This window comes from Cercospora kikuchii (genome assembly GCF_019650295.1).
Source record: "Cercospora kikuchii DNA, contig_00007, whole genome shotgun sequence".
NCBI classification, from domain to species: Eukaryota; Fungi; Ascomycota; class Dothideomycetes; order Mycosphaerellales; family Mycosphaerellaceae; genus Cercospora; species Cercospora kikuchii.
In genome coordinates this window covers 1,490,298-1,512,767 of record NW_025408588.1, presented here as the reverse complement: position 1 = coordinate 1,512,767, position 22,470 = coordinate 1,490,298, and the positions used below count along the sequence as shown (strand labels likewise).

The following is a 22,470-nucleotide window of genomic DNA, read 5'->3' as shown; positions in this document are numbered from 1 at the left end:
TTGACCAGCGCGCTCATAGGGGCACGTTTATCGCTCCGCCTATCCTCCTCACTCCATCCTGTCCTTCCTGTGACCACGGCCGACCTGTCAATGTCTTCATGATTAATGTCTATCGAACGCACTCGGGGTGGCCCAACTGAAGCCCAGCATGGCGACACGATAACCTCCCCCACGGGATCGCTGGCGAACTCGAATCACTCTCCCTCATCATCCTCCGTGTCAGGAGGGACGAGTTTCCACAGCCATGGCCGCACCTGGTCTAAGGTCTCGGACCAATCTCGACATCAGCCTAGAGCGAATCGATTCTCCGTGCAGTTTCCTATTCAACCTTCCACATCGAGCATGCCCATAGGGCCCGCGTCGCCGAGCGTCGAGTGTACAGAAGGCGCACAGGATGTGCATGCGGCTCTCAACGGGAGTTTTGTGCCTGACAGCAACTCCTTCCTGACACTTATCGCTTGCCAGGAGCGGCGCGTGCTGGAATTGAAAGAGGAAGTACAACGCGCAGAGGCAGACCTGGAGAGGCTGAAAAGGCTGTGGGCAAAGCACGAGGCGCAAAAGAAGAGAGAAGATGCCAGACGTCTGACAAAGCTACAGCCGCTGCAGACATCTCTGCCCGCCGCAGACCAGGAGGAGGACGCCAACGGTTCGAGCGCCTGGATGCAGCAGGAGATGGCTCGCAGGAAAGCACTACTCTCGCGCAGCAACAGCAAAGGAGGACGCACTGTCATCCCAGGCCAGCGGCATACCCGTACACTCTCGCTGCTCTCACCGGACAGAGACAATGTACGTGGAAACGGAGTACCACTACAGTTGTCACCACCACTGCGCCGGGACAGCCTGAAGAATCCCATGCGTCAGAGTCTGGATACTGCTGTTGCGACCGCACGGCCGCCGCTGGTCGCCAGAGGATCCGAGAACAGCGACTTGGTTGGCGAGCTGGACAGGATTGCCGACCCGAATATTGATCTGACTCAAAGAGCCAGCATTGATCAGGAAGCGATCCTGCGTACAAGTAAGAAGGTAGCATCTGAGTTCAGAGATGGGCTGTGGACCTTTTGGGAAGACCTGAAACAAGCAACAGTCGGCGAGGAACATCACGCTATCCCTCCTCCACGCAGAAAGAGCTCTACACAGACTCTGAGCGCCATAAGGAAGCAGAGCAGTAAGAGCAGTCTGCGACCAGGCTCCCGCGGCTCATCGACGGCCGGCAGAGCGCCCGCAGAGTCTACGAGACTTCCGGCAGTGCGCAATCAGTCTACATCTGCAATTCCGGACCTTGCTGACCCATCGTTCTGGACTCAGTTCGGGGTACCGCCACCGGGAGAGCCTTCTCAACCTCAAGTAAAGAAGGCAACAGTATCAAAACATGCGCGGCAGCCATCCTTGAAGAAGCAAGCAGCAGCAAAGAGGCTTTCTGGCATGTCAAATGACGGTTGGGACACATGGGATGATAGCCCTGAGCAGTCTCGTTCGTCGTCAAGCGTGACTTCAGACACCAATACTCTGCCTTCAACAGTATCCGGAAGCCCGAGATCAACCGGCATTAGCTCCTTTGAACCACTGGAGCCGACAAAGGTTGATTCAACGAAGCGCGACCCGATCCCATGGCCGGCTCTTAAGAAGTCGGCGGGATCGCTGAGAAGGACTGCCAGCCATCTGATGCAGGAGTGGGAGAAGTCCCTTACTCCAAGTCCGGGTGAAGAGTTCACCGGGCAAGACGATTACATAGGCACTGCCGCGGAGGCACGCGCACTTGGAGCAAAGAAGAGGGAGGCGTGATCGGCGACCTCTCCTTCAATAGAATACTTTTGTCACGTAGACTTGTATATAGAGACGAAATTGGATGAACCTGGGACAACTCTGCTGTAGCCTGCCAATCTCCCCATACCTCCGCGCGGACGAAGTTCGGCTTTTGATCCGGACCCTGGCTGAACTTTCGGCTCACTTTCACATTCACCATGACCTCGACACTTGTGCGAACATCGAAACTCCTCCATCGACCATAACAACTGCGCGATGGCATTTCCAGGAGGCCCCATGGGCGGCGGTGGCGCTGGCAACATGGATCCGGAGATGATTCAACAGCAACAAATGATCAAATTCGTGCGTCTCAACATCACGCTCGAAACATCGGCCCTCGCGCTCCATACTGACTTTCTTCTCATAGATGCAAAACACCATGGAATCCTGCCCTGGCAAGACCGTCATGGCTGGCGGCATGGGTTTCGCGCTTGGCGGTGTCTTCGGCCTCTTCATGTCCTCGATGCGATACGACACACCACTCTCCTCTGGCATGCCAGGCGGCGTCGGAACCGGCAACATCCCCTCGATCCCATTGAAAGAGCAGCTGAAAATTGGATTCAAAGATATGGGCAAAGCTTCGTTGAGCTCGGCGAAGAACTTCGGATATATTGGAGCGCTGTTTGCCGGGACTGAGTGTGTTATTGAGGGGTTTAGGGCGAAGAATGAGCTCAGTAACGGAGTTGCGGCTGGGTGTATCACGGGCGCGTTTTTGGCTAAGGGAGGTGGTCCGCAGGCAATGGCTGTGGGTTGCGCGGGTTTTGCGGCGTTCAGTGCTGCGATTGATTCGTACATGAGAATGGAGTCGGATGACAGGGCGGCGGATCCGATTATGTGAGCTGAGGGATGAGGGTCAAGATGACAGGACAGATGAGCTGCTATGGTCTGGAAGGACGGGCTCTACACCATGCGGCATATCTTATGGTGGGACCATGAGACATGGCAGATGGAAAGTGCACAACACCGCTGTTGTCGCTTTGCTTGCAGTCGAGCGGATGGCAGGAAAATTGGCACTGCAAGAGCTTCGCAGGCGCGCCGTTCGCCCCAGATCAGCGTTCCAGCAGAACGACAAGGAAACGACTCAACTCAAATCTCAGCGATCCGGAGAAGGCTTGTGTAACGGAAGTGCTCCAAAGCAAGCGTACACTCCGGACTTCCGCAGGAGGTTGGCAATACACGCAAACAAGCACATACGGTTTGACGTTGTGCTGGTGCTCCTTGCAGCTATCAAGAGCTTCATATGTACAACAGTAATGTATCACTCAAGACTTGCAGCTTCTGTACTCACTGTGATGTGGCCTTTCACTTTCCCGACAACAAGGTCACAGCACCTCTGCGCTTGCTTGATGAAAACACCGCAATTTTCGTGGCAGGCGCTAGCTCCCATACCGCGTCACTTCTAACCAATCTCACTCAAACCAGCACTGTGCATGTGCACTGTACACGATCACGAGGTCATTGCGCTATCCACTATTCTATTCACCTCAGCGAACTGGTCCGACCGGCTTGCATGGCGCTTTCATAGGATAAGCTCCCAGAATTTGCGAAGGCAATCATCGTTGTCGGCGGCTTCTTCGTGGCTGCAGTTCTCTGTCTATGGCTCGAGGTCAGAACGCACAGACACGACGACAAGAAATCCGACACAGAAAGAGACGCGGACAGTTCGCGACCTCCATCACGACCGCCAACACCTGGGAACGAACTCGAAGGACGACCCGGCCCCATCCAGCAATCATGAGTCTGCTGCATTTGCTTGTTGTCGGCCTTCTCGCAATCTTCAATCAGGCATTGGCTCAAGGTGACTGCGTGGGCGACAAGAAAGATATTCTCGAGGCGGCCAAGGTTGCTCCGTCGACTACGTTGCTCGCCTCCTCGACCGGCATCGCACACGGGCTCAACGAAGCTGCTCAAGCTGCTGGCAAGTTGTGGTTCGGAGCAGCCATCAGTATTCCGGGGCAGGAAGAGGACAATGAGCACGTTCTGAGCGTATTCCGCAGCTCGAAGGAGTTTGGCCAAGCTACTCCGGCCAACAGCATGAAGTTCGCTGCTACGGAACGTCATCCTGGAAAGTTCGACTTCACACGTGCTGATAAGTTCTTGGAAGTTGCGAAAGATAAGAAGATTCGTTGGTAAGTCAACTTCCTATATCAATTGCCTCTGCCTCTTGCTAACAGTATCAAAGTCACGCTCTTGTTTGGCATCGAGACCGGCCACGTTGGATCGGAAGCCCGAAAGTGCCTTGGACGAATGAGACTCTGAGCGCGGTACTCGTGAAGCACGTCCAGACCTTGGTTCGACATTTCGGCGATACTTGCTACTCCTGGGACGTGGTCAATGAAGCGATCTCAGACGATCAGCACGCTCATGAAACCATCCAGTACAGAAGCAGCATATGGTTCCGAGTGATTGGTCCCGAATACGTGACCATGGCCTTTCAAGCTGCACAAAAGGTCATCGACGAGGACAAGCTTAAGGTCAAGCTCTACTATAACGACTACGGTATCGAAGAACCTGGCCCGAAGTCCACAGCCGCGCAAATCCTAGTGAAGCAGCTGAAGCATCGCGGTATCCGGATTGATGGCGTGGGCATGCAGTCTCACTTTGCCACTGGAGAGACACCGTCACTGAAGCAGCAAAAGGGAAACATGCAAGACTTCGTGAAGTCGGGCGTCGAAGTCGCAATCACTGAACTTGACGTGCGTTCACCGGTGCCTCCGAAGGTGGAAGATCAGCTGCAGCAGTCCAGAGACTACTACAATACGGTGGCTGCGTGTATGGACGTCGAGAAGTGCGTCGGCATAACAGTGTAAGTGAGCCCAGTCCGGTCGGATCAAGCAAATGCTGACTTTAGTTCTCCAGTTGGGGTCTCGTTGATGATACCTCCTGGGTTCCTCGCAAATTTCCAGGCTTCGGTTCTGCCAATCTCTTTTTACGACAGAACAAGAAGTCTGCACTTGTGAAGAAGGCGGCATATGACGCTTGTCTGCGCGCGATGCAAGGGAAACCATCTCCATGATCTCAGCGTGCCTTATTGCTATGCATGAGGTGATTGAATTTCCTAAAAGAGAGTGAATAGTGCTCCAATGACATTTTAATCACGAATTCGAGCTCTCCAGTAGTCGAGGATCGTCTTTCCACTTCCACCACGAGCTCCCACAAGCCTTTCTTGAACTCAACCCTGGCGGTTCGTTGCGGCTGTTCTTTGCTCAATTCCTTGAATATCGTGGCGCTGTCAAGCGGAGCGCTGTGCTTGGTCAACCAGATGCGAGGTTCTGTTCGACCTGAGTTCATCTCTTGAGCGAATGCAATGCTGTACTTCTTTCGCCCATCGCTCTCGTCGAAGGTCATATACCCGCGATCAGTCTCTTCAGATCCAGTGATGACTAATGTGACACTATCGTCTTGAGGATCGTATGCTTCTTTGGGGTACACATTTGTGAGCTTCAATTGACGCACTGAATTTTGAAGCCTGATCTTCTGTTCCCAGATTGAAACAGGGGCGATATTTTCTGGATTTGAGGGCGATTTGAGAATCATCAGACTCTGCCATTTGGCCGAAGGTAGGAATTTGCGATCAAGGTTCTTCAGAGATGTGAAGGCACCTTTGCTGTTGTTCTTTGGCGCCATTTCGCATACGGTGCTTTTCAGCTCTCGCCTCGGGACGACCAGACCGGGAGGATGCTTTTTGAGTAGCAAGGCAATCTGCTTTGTAGATTCGTCTTGATAGCGACAGTTGAGAATCGCGGTGATCCGCATTGGGTCGGAGTTATCTTCTACTACTGGCAGGTAAATGCGCAGTCCTTTGTTCTGCAACGCGAAAGAGTCATCGAGCCAGTCGTACGACCAGCTGAGTATGTTGTGCGCGTTGCGAAAACCTTTAGCTGACGGAGATAGGAGCATACTGGCTTGTTCTTCTTTCCAGGCTTGCCAGGCGAGGATTGAAGGATCTTCGTACGTCTTGATGATTTCTTCCTGGAGACGCGCAAAGGCTTTGTTGCCCTCGCCGTAGATCATAGGCATGTTGACGTCGAAGAGACCCATGAGAGAATAGGCCTCGTCTTCGATTTTGGCGGTTTTGCGTTCGGCCGCCCATGCGAGGCGAGCCGCCACACTGGTCGACTGTAGAGTATTTCGATCGCGTAGGACTTTGATATCAATTTTCGTGATGTCGGCAAGTTCGTGTAGCATATCGAATTTTGTGCCAATTAGCTTCCATGTCTCATCGTAGAACTCAACGAAACCCGGTGCGATAAGTTCCTGCAAAGTCCAACCTCTAGTGAACCATTTCGAGTCTTTCAATGCCCTATGCGGAAAGTCGTACAGATAGGCGTAGCAAACTTTGGCCTCATAGTAGTATCTATACATGGAATTAATGGCCTCGGAAAGCGTAGCGCTGGACAATTTGTTGATGCAGCAAGTGTCTATCCAGAAGTAGTCGAGCTTCTCGGAGAGTGCTTGTCGGCACCCGCTCTCAATCTTCGCGTAGCCTCGCTTTTGCTTGTAGCCTGGTGCATCTTGTTCAATATCTTGGAATGTAACTTCTTCATCAGTATCGTCCCAGACATGTGAGAGTATAGCATATCGGCCGTAGATCTTGACCTCGTCCTCAAATTCGACGAGCTGTTTCGTTCTCGCATCCAGAAGCCACATTGTTCTTGTACAAGTGCGGGAGGCTGCGGGTGCAACACTCTGTAGGCTTATAAGGCCATGGGTACTGGGGGAAGAAAGCAGAGGAATGGGGCTGAGAACGGGTGTGTACCACCTATAGTATCGATTCCTTCATGCACGCCATGCCGCCAGACGGCCGAGATGGGGCGGAGTCGCGCAGCCGGCCATCAGCTGGGCTTCTTTAGACCGCTTCATGGACATTTTGCGTCTGTGTACGCCGCGCAGCCACGTTGCGAGTGTCCACGGTGCTTTCGGCAACATGTCCTGCACAAGGCAGCCAAGCAATGGTGCCTGAATGTGGTTGGAAGTGTTTTATAAGCATGGGCTGCTGGTCTTGATTGTCTGTGGCCCTCGGTTCCGTCCGGGACGCGATCTGGGGATCCTCCACCTCACCTCTTTTACTGCTACGCCCTCACATCAAAGTCTGCACCTACGTTGCGCTCTATGCACGATCCACGGTCCTCACGCCATTCACTTGAGGACAGCAGCACGAACTGGCGCGTTTCTCACCCATAAGATCGCTGGAATCCTAACGATGTGTCCTGAAAATAACTCCCGGACAGACGCGCATGCAATAAGGAGAACACGTCGCGAAAAGAGACGGGAAGCATTGTAGATATGGCAGATGTGTCATCGCGAGGGGGCTCGTATGGTTGGAATATTGGGAAAGGCCCTCTCGACCAAAGAAGCAGACCTTCTTGAGAGACTGCCGACAGCCCGGAACCACGATGTGGCTGGCGAAGATAATTGCTTCTGGGGTTCATGACCGGCTGCAGCACGGAAGACCTGGGCAGTGATATCTGGTATGGTGACGCACTATCACTTCCCGAGCTTGAAATTGAGACGGCCAAATGTATGGGAACAGTAAGTGAGCCTTGAAGTGAGGCGTCTTCAAGTGCGCATGCGCACACGGAAGAGTCTTGCAAGGTGATATCGATTGCTTGCATACGGTGCCAACATTCGCCACATATCTTCCCCGTGCAGCGCGATACAAGACCTCATCTGCCACGTTGGGTGGAGTTTCGAATGAGTCGAGCCGAAGGTGCTGGCATCCTCGACGTCGTTTGCCCGGGGGGATGCAGGCGAACCTCTGCGATTGAAAGGGTGGAAGCGACTGCTAACGTTGTACTTTGAGCGCTTTCCTAAGCAGCTCGCCTGCATACTCAAGGTCTGCACCTTCCGCCGTTTTGGAATGCTCACCTGTACCAGGCCGCTTAGCAGCGAAAGTTGCACCCTTGGTCTGTGGGGCCAACCGTCAGGAAGCACGGCGAGTTGTCTCTTGCTGATGTGCTCCAGCGCGTACGTTGGCCGACCGGAGGGTACTTGGATTAATCTCAACGCCGTCGAAGAAAAATCACTCGGCCTCACAAGCCGTGGCTGGCAATATTCACTTCGTCTGTCTGTTGCCGCCTGGGAACGATTGTCGCGCGAGGTTGGACTGTGTCCTCATCCGCCGGTTTCCGGCTCTCAAGCTGAGCAGTCGCCGTTGCCTAGCTGCCCCGCTACCTCTCGCTGCCCCGCCATCAGCAAATCTCAGGCCTGAACAATTGTTGATTAACTGGCGCGGATCAGCCCGCCTTTAGCGCCAAACGAGCGCGCCGCGAGTACATAAACCCTCACCCCCGCCCCTTCCATCGAACTTCTTTCTTTCTCAACCAGCACCCACCAGCCCCTCTTTCCTCGATCCCCTTTTTTCGCGCATCACTTCCTCGTTTCATGGTCTTCAACAGACCTTCTCCCACGTTGTAAGTCGTCGCCAAACCCGCTGGTCCTTGACCGGCGGGGCCTTTAGGACCACCGCGGGCGCCACGTTGTCAACCAGCCTCTGGCGTCTGCAACACACTTCAGAAAAAACAACACGTGGCGGCTTCAGAAAAAAAAAACACATGGCCACTTCAGAAAAAGCAGAACAACACAGGAAAAAACACATTGCCACTTCAGAAAAAAACAGAGCAGCGCACAGAAAAAACCCACATTGCCAATTCAAACACATTTACATTTCAAATCAATCGCCATTTCAAACACATCGCCAATTCAGAACCATTACACTTCGAACAAATCGCCGCTTCAAATACACCGCCAGCTCAACCACTCCGCCGATTCCAACACTTCAGGGGCCCCTGCCACTTCGCCGCTTCAAACACATCGCCGGCTCCACCACATTGCCGGCGCCGACGCGTCTCTGGATCCAACACAAGGCCGGTTCAAACACACTTCCAGAGCATTGCACTGATAAGAAGCCACAGAAACAAGCCGCCGACAAGAAGCCACAAGAGCAAGGCATACTGCAGCCTGAAACGTACCCGCAGAAAGAAGCCCCAAAAACATTCAACTCAGCGAAGAAGCCACAAAAACATCACAAGCGGGGCAGAGATTCATTTGGGTTGTCATCCGTTTGAAGGCACGGCTCTGACTTGTGAGAGACAAAGCTGCGGAAGGCGGCCGCAGGCAAGAGGGGGCATCAGTGCGTTGGTCATTCGACTGGCGCCTGGAGCCTCTTCCTTCACTGACAACATTATCCATACCACTCATGTAGCTCATGTATCTATCTGAAATCACTGCTTTCCTTGGTATTACCACCAGCTCACTGACCTTCTGCCCTCGTCACCCCATTCCGCGTTTCGTTGTTGCTGTTGGCGCCTGTTGTCACCTCTCATTGACGCCGCGCGCTTTTGCTTGAGGTGCTTCCATCGCGATTGCGCCACCGTTGGCCAGCGCCCTTGGCCGTCGCAGCGCCGACTGCTTCTGAAGCGCGCGCCCGTTGCTTTGCGCGCTCAATTCTCATCTGCAGTCTTGCCAGCACGGCGCAAGTTCCTCAACGCTGCGCGCAATGCTCTTCCGCCCTCCACCTTGATGACGCCAGCCACATCGATACAGGCAGTACTCAAATGCAGCGGTGAAAGGACAGGAAGCACAACAGCACTTGGGACAGGGAACAAATTTTCCTTTCGCAACAATAGCCCATGTAGCACCCATCAGACCAGGGATATCAAGTGGGATCTCCAAGCAGCGACAACAAAAAACAACGCCTCGCCAAGAGCAATCTCGCGGCGACACAGCAACTTCGCCATGTCTCTCTATCCTTCTTGTCCGTTCGCTCGCTAACAAAATCCAAACGTCACTCGTCGCAGTGCCACAGGTGCTCCGCACGCTTACTGCACCTGGCTGACGATTTCGCTGGCGCGCGACAACGACTCGACCATTTGCTGGCACTCCTTACGCCTTCGTGTTGTGTAGTCGCTCTCCTTCAGCAGGTCATCGAGTTCTTGCGTGCGGTACATTTGTTCGAGAAGTTCGCGCTGCATCTCTTCCTTGGTGTGTCTATGCAATATCAGTATTCTGCTGCGCCACAGAGATCAAAATGGGAACTTACTCGACCAGGTTCAACATGATAGCTTTGGGCACCATGTCGATCATTGTCCGCCGCACGATGCTGAAGTATGACGAGATGAGAAGCTTGATGACCTCCACTTCCTGCGTCTCCTTCTCGCTCAGCGTGCCGGATGCTTTGAGTGTTGGCGGCGGTGGCTCCATGGCTGCCATCTTCTTCTTGTTCTTGCTTGCAAAGAAAGAGCCGAAGAACCCAGACTCGCCATTGCCCATGTCCAGACTTGGGCTTGACGACCTAGGCGGCTGTGCGGCAATGGGAAGAGGCTTGCCGGTCTTCGGGTCGACCTGCACAGGCTTGGCCGCATTGTGCTTCTCGTTGACAATGGCCATGGCGCGGTGTCCATTCAAGAAATCTGGGTGTCCAGTGTTGATGTAGCATGCCTCCATGGCAACAAGGTCCTTGACCAGCTTATTTGTAGGCTCCATCGCCTTCTTGAAGAAGCTCACAACGACGGCGTGCAGCTTCTCCTTGAGTGCAGGATATCTTCGGAACATGGGCTTGTTTACTAGCTGTCCCAATATTCGAATGAGCTCGTCGTAGATCAAGCTGACACACTTCAATGAAGGATCCTCGAGCCTCTTGATCTGCTGTTTGACGATGAGCTCGAACGCGGTAGTGCCCACGAATAGTGCCGGTGAAGAACCGGAAGAATTGTACAAGATTGTTCGAATGTCGATATCCTTGACTTGGTCAAAAGGATCTACGGCCTTCACGCCATTGTTGTACAGCTCGTGGTAGACGAAAGCGATACGCGCGCCACCAGAAAGCTCTATCGAGGAGAGCTCTGCGCTGTGGCCCTCCAATACTGTCCGGTACTCATTTGAGAATTCGGTAATGATGTTGAGAATGATATTCGCCGGATTTCCAAGGATACTGTCGCCGAGTTGGTTGAGCTCTGCCGAGTACTTCTGGAGCGAAGCCGCAATGCGTGCCTTGATGTCAGGAAGTGTTTGCTTGATGTGCATCATCAAGATCAAGTTGAGCTTCCGGGCCAGGTATGGTGTTCCGCAGTATGATGCTTTGTTCCGATACGCCTTGTGGTTCTCGAAGAAGTTCTTCTCATTCTCCAGTGCGTACGAGATGGCTTTCTTGGTCTCAATATCGCGCTGTCCACGGTTGACAACAGGAACATAGCCCAGGCGCAGTGGAATGATGCGCCCAGCCAAAATGTCCACAACATCTGTGCCCTCGTCCATCAAATCGACCTTGGTGAGCACACCAATTGTTCGTTGACCTTCAGGATCCACCTCTCTAGCAAGCTTCAGACCGTCTGAGTTGGCAAGATCAGTGTTAGCTGCTGTGACCGCCAGAATGATCGCGTTCGGCTTTGAGATCTGTTTGAGCACCATCTCTCTGATCTGTCGCTCGATATCTCTTGGCTGATCTCCAACGGGCACCTTTGTGAGTCCGGGCAAATCGACAAGCGTGAGGGTAAGGACGTTCGGCGAGTAGATTCGAAGGTTGATGGGAGCGGGCGAGATACCGGCATTTCGCCCAGTCTTGCTCTCCGTCTCTTTGACAATCTCGTCTCGTATTTTGCTGAAGTCGTAGAACTTCTGCCCGGGTATGTGCAAGAACTCTCCCCACTCAGCAGTGTTAGCCTCCTTGTCGTTTGTGCCTTCAACTGCATCCCCGTTCGCTGTGCCATTTTCTTGTGGTTTGTCGGATGGTTTGAAAGGCGTTCGGTTGATGAGTTGTAGGATGAGCGGTCGTCGGGTCACAATTCCTGTTCCTCGTGGGAGGCTAATCGGTCAGTGTTTGGCTCGACCCCTCGTTTGGTATCCTCGCTCGTACAAGTCTCTTCCCACAATGTTCTCTAACACGGAACTCTTGCCACTCGATTGCGAGCCCACTACGGCAATTTGCGGCAGATCGATGGGGTTTTGCACCTGCGCCCAACCAAATCAGTATTGCAAGCCACACTATTGTTGCCAGCTGTCCGACGTACGCCGACTGTGGTGAAGACATCCTGAAGCTTGTTGACAAGAGTAATGAGTCCCGGATCATTGACGTTGATCCTGTTTCCTGTTAGCCTGCTGTCTGCGCTGTCCGTCTCGTCGCGGTGTGAGCTCACGCGTTGGGGTTGGTCTGCGCCATGGCAGGCGGGCGGTGAGGAGCGGAGGAGTGGTTCGTGACAGTGTATGGATGTTGAAGTTACAGCGACAACGATGTGTGTGAGAGGGAGCAAGTCGCTCTTCGCCGAAAAGTGTTATTCGTGTTGTTGAATGAAGAGGAATTGTCTAAACTGCCGCCTTCCCTAGGAACACACATGCGCTGCGTCAGTCGTGCCTACTGCAGCACCCTTGAAAAGCACGCGCCACCTGCCACCAGTTTGCACGTGCGTGGCTGAACTCACCCTCTTCAATTCCTTGTATACATGTACTGAACGAATCTCCGCACCGCCTGCCTCTCACATGATCAACTCAAAGCAGTCAGGTCTTTCACACTACTTGCTGTTGATCATGGTAATCGCACTAAAAAGTGTCTCTATCTGCAGCTCGTTACCAAGAATTCCGCCGAAGCTGCTGCCTATCTCTGGGAGATCATGGATTTATGACTTGCAGCCACAGCTTGTAGAGTCTGAGAAGTTGAAGCAGTCTCGAAATACCGGGGCGCGGTGAGATAACTTGGGTTATGTTTTCACGAGCAGCGTGAGATTGGCAAAATCGGAACAATGATGTCGGCCACACTACACATGTTTCACGAAGGCCAGTTCGAAGCATCTTTGCCTGTGCACAATCTGACAAGCCTGAGTACTCCTTGTATCATCGCCTGCGTGGACTCCCAACGTCGGCCTGTGAACGGCGTCATGAATGTGAATTGCTCAAGCTGTGCAAACTTGCTGGCAGCTCGATGGGCCAAGAGTCTGGCGATTGAGACAGAAGGGCGGTTTCGTTGCCTTCGCGCATGCTCGATACGGTCCTTCAGCACTGGCGTAGGGATGGCCTTGTGTATGGTATTGACACGGTGAGCAGTGCGATCATGCACCAACGCCATAGGCACCAACCCTTTCGAAGATGGGTGTAGACGAGAGTAGACAGCATGTAGATCAATATACAAGTCGTTTAAACTGCTCTGAAAGCACAGAGCATGGCCTTCGAGGCTGACGATGATCTGCCAAGTTGGCAGCTTGAATACTCACAGTTGGCCAACAGCTCACGTTCAGTCGCAAACACCAATGGAGTTGATTTAATGAACGCGATTGGACTCCGCCCGCGTCCAGTGCTGCGATACCGTCCTTCATTGATTGACCTCGTGAACCGTACCCGATCACAGTCAAGCGAGGACAGCGCAAAGCGGTCACCTGAGGCCCAAGCGCAACCGAGTATTGAACCTCTCGAAACCAGCTTCGAACCTATTACGGCAACCCTACCTCCCACGTCGCCATCGCAAATCCCCCTTCCCGAATCTCCCACGAAGGAACGGCGGCCTTCGATTGTTGTCATTGACGAGGTGCCGGGCACCCAGGTCAAAGCTTCTCCGCCACGCATCATCATCGAGCCGCAAACACCAGAGCTAGGCACAGCTCCAGATACACCACACAACACCGCAAACATGAGCAAAAAAGGCGACAAGAAGCAGCAGCAGCAAGATGGCGAGGAGCAGGGAGGGTCCATCTTCTCCATCTCTGGTCCTGTCATTGTTGCGCAGAACATGGTCGGTGTGGCCATGTACGAGCTGGTCAAAGTCGGCTTTGATCAGCTTGTAGGAGAAGTCATTCGAATCGATGCAGACAAGGCTACAATCCAGGTGTACGAGGAGACCGCTGGTGTCACTGTTGGCGATCCTGTCCTGCGCACAGGCAAGCCTCTGTCTGTGGAGTTGGGACCTGGTTTGATGGAGACCATCTACGATGGAATTCAGCGACCACTCAAGGCCATTAGCGACAAATCGAACAGCATCTACATTCCCAGAGGTATCGATGTGCCTGCACTGGATCGCACAAGAAAGTGGGAGTTCACACCAAACGACAAGTTCAAGGTTGGCGACCACATTACAGGTGGTGATGTCTTCGGCTCGGTGAAGGAGAACACTCTGCTGTCGGATCACAAGATCATGCTGCCACCGCGAGCGCGTGGAAAGATCACAAAGTACCCCAAGAAGGGCGAATACACTGTCGACGAGAAGATCTTGGAGGTTGAGTTTGAGGGACAAAAGTTCGAATACAGCATGATGCACCCATGGCCTGTCCGTGTGCCACGTCCTTCGAACGACAAATTGAGCTCAGGCGATCCGCTCATTGTCGGTCAGCGTGTGCTTGACGCCCTCTTCCCTAGTGTGCAGGGTGGTACTGTCTGCATTCCGGGCGCTTTCGGATGCGGCAAGACTGTCATCTCGCAGTCGCTCTCCAAGTTCTCCAATAGTGACCTGATTGTTTACGTTGGGTAAGTCTCAAGAGGACTCAACAATTGGGAAGCTATGCTGACATCAAAAGTTGTGGTGAGCGTGGTAACGAGATGGCCGAAGTCTTGATGGATTTCCCTGAGGTGCGTACAACAACATTTGTAGTTTTCAAACCCGCACTAATACACTCCGAATAGCTCACTATCGACTTCGACGGGCGTAAGGAGCCTATCATGAAGCGTACTTGCTTGATTGCAAACACGTCAAACATGCCTGTAGCTGCTCGCGAGGCTTCCATCTATACTGGTAAGCAGAGTCCAAATTTCTTCTTGCGATGCCTCGCCGATCACGATACGCTTCGTGATTGTGGGCTTGGCCGCATTGCTTGCCGCAGTCGCAGCTCGTAGTCAGAGACCAATGCTAACGTCGTTATAGGGTGAGTTGACATTTTTCCTTCGCATACACAGCCAACCACACACCGAACGTCCACACATGCACACACCTGTCTACTCTCTGCTTTTCGATGCTTGTCTCTGCGCGAGAGGCACATTCAGATCGGCTGTCGCCTTGCAAGACGCCCGGGCCAAAGTCACAAGCAGAGATGCGGAAATCCGAAAACCCCTTTCCCGTCCGCTCCACCCATACTCAAGCAATGCATATACTGACTCTCTGCTCTCAACAGCATCACAATTTCTGAATACTTTCGCGATCAAGGAAAGAACGTTGCCATGATGGCAGACTCTTCTTCTCGCTGGGCTGAGGCTCTTCGTGAGATTTCTGGTCGACTTGGAGAGATGCCTGCTGATCAAGGTTTCCCCGCCTACCTTGGAGCAAAGCTTGCTTCATTCTACGAGCGTGCTGGAAAGGTCGTTTCACTGGGCTCGCCGGATCGTCAAGGCTCCATCTCTATCGTCGGTGCCGTCTCACCGCCTGGAGGTGATTTCTCGGATCCGGTCACAACTTCGACACTCGGTATCGTGCAGGTTTTCTGGGGTCTTGACAAGAAGCTCGCGCAACGCAAGCATTTCCCTTCAGTGAATACAGCTCTATCGTACTCCAAGTACACCAAGGCCTTGGAAAAGTATTACCAGGAAAACGCACCTGAGTTCCCGCGTTACCGCGAGCGTATTCGGGAGCTGCTTTCCCAATCGGAGGAACTCGACCAAGTCGTGCAGCTGGTCGGCAAATCAGCGCTTGGCGACAGTGACAAGATCACGCTTGATGTTGCCACTCTAATTAAGGAGGATTTCTTGCAGCAGAATGGTTACTCAGAATACGACCAGTTCTGTCCACTCTGGAAGACTGCCTGGATGATGAAGGCCATGATGACATTCCACGACGAAGCTCAAAAGGCTATTTCACAAGGTCACAACTGGTCGAAGGTGCGCGAGAGCACTTCGGACGTACAGAGCGAGCTGCGCAGCATGAAATTTGAGATTCCTTCAGAAGGCGAGGAGGCTATCACCAAGAAGTACGAGGAGTTGGTGCAGAGAATGACTGAGAAGTTCGCGGCCGTCATTGACGAGTAGCTTGGTGCTAGCTAGGCCTAGACATCTTCAATCGGGCTGATTGAGTCACATGACCAGGACACGATCCGAGCTTTGTGTAGATAGCACAAATATAGAGCGGTGCTAGTTGTTACAGAATCCAAAGGCTTCTGGGCCCGCACCCCACAGCCCAAGACTGTCACGTTCTGGTGACGCGAAATTGTGAGGCGGTTTAGATTTATGCGCAGAGAGCCACATTGTACGGCAATCGAGCTTTTCTTCCACAGACCTGTCATATACTCCAATAGTATAGCAGAGCGGTGAAGACACCGGAGAGGATTTCCCTGCCGTCTCCCCGTTTCAGGCCCGTGGCTTCACGAGTCAAGTGACCCGACAGAGTGGTTCCATCATGATCCTGGCTATAGCAGACGTCGAGATGAGCCGTTGTGGCGTATAGCGCACCTGTCAAAGCGGATCAGTACAATCACGACATTTGTCTTGGAAGTCGTGAGAATTTGTGTTGCGACGATATCCTTCACGTTGAGTGTCGTGAGGTGAAGAATGTTGGATGAGACGGAGTTTGTGAAATGATGGGGTTGACGACTGCGTCACCTCGGCTCAGGGCCGCGGAGCTTCACTTAGATCCTCTACGTAGCTAAAGACACTCGAATACATCCATTCCACCCAGCGACAGTGAAGATGCTGCTCTTGGGACTAACAGGTTCTATCGCGACCGGCAAGTCGACTGTCTCCTCGATACTCGCCGCTCCGCCGTACAACCTCCCCATCGTAGACGCCGACAAGGTTGCCAGACTAGTAGTCGAGCCCGGCACGCACGGTTACAACCAGATCGTGTCGACGTTTGGACCTTCCACACCCGACTTACTCGTAGAGCCCACACCGGAGAATGGAGGCGAGAACGGTCCCAATGGCAAAGGCAGAGCTCTGAACCGGCCCGCACTCGGCAGGAGGGTATTTGGAGAGGGAAAGGACGAGGATAAGAAGAAATTGAATGCAATCGTGCATCCTGCTGTCAGGAGGGAGATGTACAAACAGATGTTGTTCGCATACCTGCGCGGAAGTTGGGCATGCGTGCTGGATGTGCCTCTACTCTTCGAATCCGGTTGGGAGCCGCTCTGCGGCACGATACTGGTCGTAGGAGTAAGCGACCCGGCAATTCAGATGCAACGTCTGCGCGCGCGGGATGAGCACCTGACGGAAGAGGACGCGAAGAATAGAGTTGCTGCACAGTGGGACGTGAGGGACAAGGCGAAGCGGTGCCTGCGGAGAGGCAGCAAGGCGGGAGTAGTCGTCTGGAATGACGGCGACAAAGACAATCTCAAGAGACAGATCGACACCGTGATGGCGACAGTCAAGAGCGGTAGCCCGCAATGGTGGGCCTGGCTGCTATTGCTCTGCCCGCCTTTAGCCGTGGCCAGTGGCGCGTGGCACTACGTCCGCGGGTGGTGGATCAAAAGACAGTGGGAGAGCGAGCAGGTACGAGAAAAGGCGAGACTCTAGGCTTGCAGCTATGAGGCAGCGAAGCCCTTGTATGCTGTTAGTTGACTTTGGGCGACCATTGGGCTTCCTTCTGCGTTCACAAACGCCCGCGATGAAGCCAGGCAAAGCTTCACGTGTGAGATCGCGGGCTACATGGGAGACGAGTGGCTACAGCGAGCTCATACGGTTTGTACGAATGATACGTGACTAGGAACTATGCATGAACGGACGGCACCGTATGTTGGACAGCCGTTGACCAGAGCCCGCTCATCGACGGTTCGCACGCGACACGCGACTGCGACTTCCCGCTTCACGCCTACAGCAGTTTGACAGCACTGATGAGAATTCGAGGTCTTCTGCAGCTGCGAGTAAGTGAATTCAGTGGGCTATACCACAAAAACACGCTAACCGGTACGCTAGTCTAAAATTACCGGAGTCGCAGCTGCCGCACCGTAACCTTAACATCTGCACGAGGCGCTCGATGAGAGTCGTGGACAGGTTCGAAATAGTGCTGCCATCAACTTTCTCAAGAGGCTTGGAACTGTATACCTTCAAGCTGCTGCCCTCCACCGAAATTCACTCATTGCTGCCTTGATGGCGTTGCTCGCGACTTCGCCGTAGTGGTCACTCGACAACGTCACTGCATATCGAGTGAACATCGGAGAGCTATCCGAACTACCGAGAACAACCCCCGCATGCGAGACACACACGCTCATGGCTGCCACTGAAGTGAGGGCTTGGGTGGTGGAAGATGTCTCAAACCCACTCAGGCTTCATCCGCCTTCACCAACACACACTCGAACTTCTGAAGGACGCATCGACAGCATCATTAACAGCTACGCCATGGATCGACCTTCGAGTGACCAGTGGGACTCGGATAGCAGCGTCAGCTCTTTCATCGACGACAGATGTCCCACCGAATGGGAACATCCACTTTCCGCAACATCTGCGCAGCCACACCATTCGAGTCCATGGCCAGAAGCCATGTATGGAGCTCGCCCGATCGATCCTCACAACCTCACCGACGAGTCTAGAATCCTTCCAGCCGGTGTAGCAGAAAGATTCGCCACGAGAGAGCTCAACGCATTACGAACTCCTGCCTTGACTGCCCTCCCACAGTCGCCACAGTCGCCTGCCGACGATACTTCTCGTCCTGTCAAGCCGAAAGCTCTGGATGCGACCCTGTTGAGAAAGCTGTTTCGCGCTACTATCGACGAGAAGCGTCGAGTTGATGAGGCAAGGCGACAGACAGCACAAGACATCAATGCCAAGGTTGCAAGCAAAGCCGGCGCGGAAGCTCGCAACCGGAGAGCAGTGGAACAGGTGGCGCCAATTCTCCCCGAGGAGCACGAGGTTCTTCGTGGTATCAAGCAAAGCCTCGACGACCACAACCAAAACGCTGGGTCAGAACAGGCGCCTCCGGTTTCTGAAACACGCTCCGAAGATGCCAAGCAACGGGTGCAACAGGACCCGACACGTGCTGTAGCTTCTTCCGATCCTCCACCCTTGAAGCTATCGGGCAGAAAACTAAGCTTCGATAGACCTCGCCTTCTTCGTGGTGGGAGCAAGAATGAATATGAAGCAGAGACAGATGGGTTTCTCAAAGCGCCAGCATTCGGGTCCAGAGCGAGCAAGGCACGTGCACTTTCGTCGACAAAAGAAGAAGGTCAGGTGCGGGATAGGACAAGAGGCTCTGTAGATCTGATCGCCAGTCGTCCCAATAAGCCGGTAGCACGAGACGCACGTACGAAGAATCGAGAGTCCGGACTTGAGGCCCTACAGGACTTCCTCCGGTATACTGGTCCCACCGATCACAAATCCACACTTGCAAGCAAGAAGAAGGCCAGCAAGCTCACAAAGCATCAAAAGAAAGAGAAGCTCATAGTGGCGCACCACGATTTGCGTCGCAAGCGATCTGTAGCAGCTGCAGCTGAAATACTTTTGACGCCCACTGATGAACTTGTACCACAACTCCCATCGATCTCGCAATCGGCTTCCCCACGATCCTCTGACAAGGCCGATCGCTTTGAACGACAGAACGACTGGGAATCAAGATCTTCGAAGCGCATCGCCGACCGCACTCGTTTGCAAGCGGAAGTCGAGTCCGCTCGATCAAACAACTCGTCAAAGGTGTCCGCCGCACCCATCGAACGCCCATCAGTGCAATATACAAGGAGCGTCTCGGTTGATATCGTGAGAACAGTGGGCAAGCCATCACCGGGTCGTAGCACCTCAAGACCACCCTCGTCGCACAAGAGTAGACCTTCGGGCTTCTATGGAGGATCACCAGAGGAGAAGGAGCAATCGGAGAAGGAATTCGGCGAGATTGAGATGGCCTGGACGGCTCCTGTACATGAGGCAGCGACCATAGCGTCTGTATCCAAGCACAGCGCTGAACAGGCGGAGGAGGCATCGGCAGTGGTACCCACAGTCAACATCCGGCCCGCATCTTCAACAAAGGGTTCCTCGAAAGGCTCTACCAGGCAACCCACCCCCAAATTAGCGCTGAAGATTCCGGAAACCAACTCTGCCCCGGTGGAATGGGAAGAGGTGTCTTTTGCTCAAAACGTTGTGTATCAGACACTGACACCTGTCAGCGCGTCAAAGGTGACCATTCCTAAGTCTGCCGGGTCGAAGTCGCCGTCGATCAGAAACTTTGAGCCTATCGTTGAGGAGTTCGACTTGGAGGATCTCGAACGCCAGAGGCATGCCAGGAAGCGTACTGGTTCGGATCTCACCGAAGAGGAGGGAAGCGGCTCGTCTATCGTCGAAAAGCCGCCGATGGAGCGCAAAGATTCCAAATCGCCATCTGACGTGTTGTGGCCCGAGGAGGAGTGTGTCTGGGATAAAACTCCTTCTGTCAGGAACGATTCCAACTGGTTCCGAGACTGGAAGTCAACCACACCCCAAGCATTTGAGTTCGAAGTCATGGACCGCGGCCAGTCAAAGGTACCGCCGCGCCGGACTCCGCAAGCTGCGTCGCACGAAATCCAGAGTATTGTTGATGGATGGATCGAAGCTGCGCAAGAGAACCGCACCCTGAAGTTTGCAGCTGCCAAGCAAGTCATGCGGGCTCCACGATCACCATGCATGTCACCAGCAAGCAGAGGACAAGCTGCTAGACCAGGAACCTCCCTTGGCTTCCGTGGGAATGAACGTGACGAAGGCGCCGGGTCTCGGCGCGCGGGAAGTCCGATAGAGACTCGCGGCAGAAGCAAAGACTCGAAGTCTATCACGGCCTCTGGTCAACTGAGGCGCTTGCCTTCCAGAAAGAGCCGTTCGATGGCTCCGACCAGGACATCCGCCGCTGTGACGGGTGGCACATTCGAAGAAGTCGGCCAGGGCGCTACCACAGGCACCGACACCAAGGCCAATGCGTGGGCAGCTGCTAGTGCTCGCAGCACCAGGATTCCAATCAAGACCATGAGCTTCAAGTCTGTGTCGCGCAACCGTGCCACCAGCCATGCCTCCAGTCGTCCTCAGAGTACCGCGGCAAGTGCGAGATCCACAATGTTCCCTTCGCCTGGCACGCCTTCGGTACGGGCGTCGCAGGGTTGGACACATCCGCAAGAACAAAGTATAGAGCAATGGCCCGAGTACGAGCAGGGTCGCCTCTCAAACACGAATTTGTCAGAACAAGCTACAAGGCGACCATCGCTCGCTTCGACCCATCAAAGCCGCAAGAGTCAAGGCCCCTCGATGCACAGCTATCATTCTAGGAAGTCAAGTGCTGCGTCGCACCACTCTTCCACCACTTCATATCCACGATCGATGCGGGCCGGAGATGACGGCAATTCTGGCAGCGCGCAGCATTCTCCATCTGTAAAGCAGGCAGACGAGCCACCGCTACCTCCGCTTCCTGACTCACCGCTGAGCCGCAAGAACTTCAGGCAAGCAAAGCCTGAGCTGACAATATTTGCTGGCAAAGGTTGGATTTCACCACATCCGCTCAGCCGCTCATCCACCGAGTATGCCTCCTCGCCTCAGTCCAGAATCATGCTGCCGAGCGAAGCGTTTCCAACAGGTGCTACCATGTCATATGAGGAGTGGAAGCAGATGCAGGAGCATGGGTTACGACTTCGTCACAACCACTCGATCACGGAGAGCAGCAGGACGCAGAATGGTCTTTACCACGACGATCGGTATCGCCATGCCGCTTGGGAGGGCCGCGAGTTCCCACGAACGAGCTCACATCGGTCAGAGCGATCTTCGCGACAAGGCGAGTCAAAAGAGTCCGTGAACCCGAATTTAGCGCCGCCTGAGGCCCAGCACAGCCAAGGCAGCGGTGTATCATTCATTACAGGCTCGGCAAAATCTTCGCGACATCAGCGCTCGAACTCGGCGTAGTACTCCGAGCAGAAAGCTGAGAGCCGTGACACTCAAGCAGGAAGCGGTAGGAGTCGCCGCAGCGAGTTGAGTCAGAAGCAGCGCATTTCAGGCGAGTCCGGTAAGCAGTCGAGTCAGCGCCCGAAATTCCAGGAGTCTCGGAGTTCACGACACAGCGGGCAAGATACGGACAGCTCATCCGGTCGCAAACACGGTAGACGAAGTCATCGATCCGAGCGCACTGCCTCCGGTACTCATCACTCGCGACGCAGCGAGCGCTCTGGACATACGCAAAATTCATCCCACACCCATCGCTCGCGAGACACGCGACACAGTGAGCGCAGCCGTGAGAAGATGCGATCTTCGCGCAGCAAGCTCAGTTCGGAGATCGAACAAGAGTGGGACGAGACCGAGCGAGGCAATGCTGGGATCGCGTGCAGGAGCGAGAATAGCAACCCATCTTCACGTAGCAGACGCAGCGAGAAGATCGAGCAAGCGTGGGACGATGCCGAACGTGGCAACGCTGGTGGGTACTACATTCCACCTCAGTACGACCCCAAGTTTGCAAAGAGACGATCTCCCTCGGCGTGGTGAAATTTTGTGATCTGACGAAGTGGGAATGGAATATACGATAAAAGGAGGGAGGTCTAGTCTACCGTCGAGCATTTCTTTGTATCAAGCGGGCGAGCGATTGAGCGTTAGCAACGGCCTTTGAAAGTTTCATTATGACCCGTTTCCAGTCGCTACAGCTACAGATAGATGGCAGGACCTTTGTAGAATATAATGTAATTACAGAACTCAGTATCTACTGCGATGACCTTTTTCCTCTGTCTCTCTGCCTGGTCGTCAAGCAGCAAGATCGGTCATATCAACAACTTGACCCAGACATCACGAGCAGGATCCAGAGAGATGAGTATTTTGTGGTGGCTCCTTGGGAACTTGATCCAACGC

The 22,470-nt window shown here is 53.8% G+C and overlaps 9 protein-coding genes across 9 annotated transcripts; 7 read left to right on the top strand and 2 right to left on the bottom strand.

Annotated features, from left to right (window-relative positions):
- Positions 1-105: 105 nt before the first annotated feature.
- On the top strand, positions 106-1,782 carry CKM354_001069100 (uncharacterized protein; the record flags this gene model as incomplete). The annotated part of the gene is made up of 1 exon (XM_044806155.1): positions 106-1,782. The coding sequence occupies one exon, from the start codon at positions 106-108 to the stop codon at positions 1,780-1,782; it is 1,677 nt and encodes a 558-aa protein (XP_044662090.1).
- Positions 1,783-2,019: 237 nt separating this feature from the next.
- CKM354_001069000 (translocation channel protein TIM22) lies at positions 2,020-2,641 on the top strand (the record flags this gene model as incomplete). The annotated part of the gene is made up of 2 exons (XM_044806154.1): positions 2,020-2,106; positions 2,171-2,641. 2 exons carry the CDS (start codon positions 2,020-2,022, stop codon positions 2,639-2,641), a joined length of 558 nt encoding a protein of 185 aa, XP_044662089.1.
- Positions 2,642-3,537: 896 nt separating this feature from the next.
- Positions 3,538-4,819, top strand: CKM354_001068900 (uncharacterized protein; the record flags this gene model as incomplete). Its single annotated transcript, XM_044806153.1, has 3 exons — positions 3,538-3,932; positions 3,986-4,609; positions 4,663-4,819. 3 exons carry the CDS (start codon positions 3,538-3,540, stop codon positions 4,817-4,819), a joined length of 1,176 nt encoding a protein of 391 aa, XP_044662088.1.
- Positions 4,820-4,821: 2 nt separating this feature from the next.
- CKM354_001068800 (uncharacterized protein) lies at positions 4,822-6,453 on the bottom strand (the record flags this gene model as incomplete). The annotated part of the gene is made up of 1 exon (XM_044806152.1): positions 4,822-6,453. The coding sequence occupies one exon, from the start codon at positions 6,451-6,453 to the stop codon at positions 4,822-4,824; it is 1,632 nt and encodes a 543-aa protein (XP_044662087.1).
- A 3,170-nt stretch (positions 6,454-9,623) lies between these two features.
- On the bottom strand, positions 9,624-11,959 carry CKM354_001068700 (dynamin-like GTPase VPS1; the record flags this gene model as incomplete). Its single annotated transcript, XM_044806151.1, has 5 exons — positions 9,624-9,792; positions 9,845-11,605; positions 11,657-11,751; positions 11,811-11,880; positions 11,937-11,959. 5 exons carry the CDS (start codon positions 11,957-11,959, stop codon positions 9,624-9,626), a joined length of 2,118 nt encoding a protein of 705 aa, XP_044662086.1.
- Positions 11,960-13,417: 1,458 nt separating this feature from the next.
- Positions 13,418-14,613, top strand: CKM354_001068600 (uncharacterized protein; the record flags this gene model as incomplete). The annotated part of the gene is made up of 3 exons (XM_044806150.1): positions 13,418-14,247; positions 14,298-14,349; positions 14,404-14,613. The coding sequence occupies 3 exons, from the start codon at positions 13,418-13,420 to the stop codon at positions 14,611-14,613; spliced, it is 1,092 nt and encodes a 363-aa protein (XP_044662085.1).
- A 321-nt stretch (positions 14,614-14,934) lies between these two features.
- CKM354_001068500 (uncharacterized protein) lies at positions 14,935-15,735 on the top strand (the record flags this gene model as incomplete). The annotated part of the gene is made up of 1 exon (XM_044806149.1): positions 14,935-15,735. The coding sequence occupies one exon, from the start codon at positions 14,935-14,937 to the stop codon at positions 15,733-15,735; it is 801 nt and encodes a 266-aa protein (XP_044662084.1).
- Positions 15,736-16,392: 657 nt separating this feature from the next.
- Positions 16,393-17,214, top strand: CKM354_001068400 (uncharacterized protein; the record flags this gene model as incomplete). Its single annotated transcript, XM_044806148.1, has 1 exon — positions 16,393-17,214. The coding sequence occupies one exon, from the start codon at positions 16,393-16,395 to the stop codon at positions 17,212-17,214; it is 822 nt and encodes a 273-aa protein (XP_044662083.1).
- A 693-nt stretch (positions 17,215-17,907) lies between these two features.
- Positions 17,908-21,540, top strand: CKM354_001068300 (uncharacterized protein; the record flags this gene model as incomplete). The annotated part of the gene is made up of 1 exon (XM_044806147.1): positions 17,908-21,540. The coding sequence occupies one exon, from the start codon at positions 17,908-17,910 to the stop codon at positions 21,538-21,540; it is 3,633 nt and encodes a 1,210-aa protein (XP_044662082.1).
- Positions 21,541-22,470: the final 930 nt, after the last annotated feature.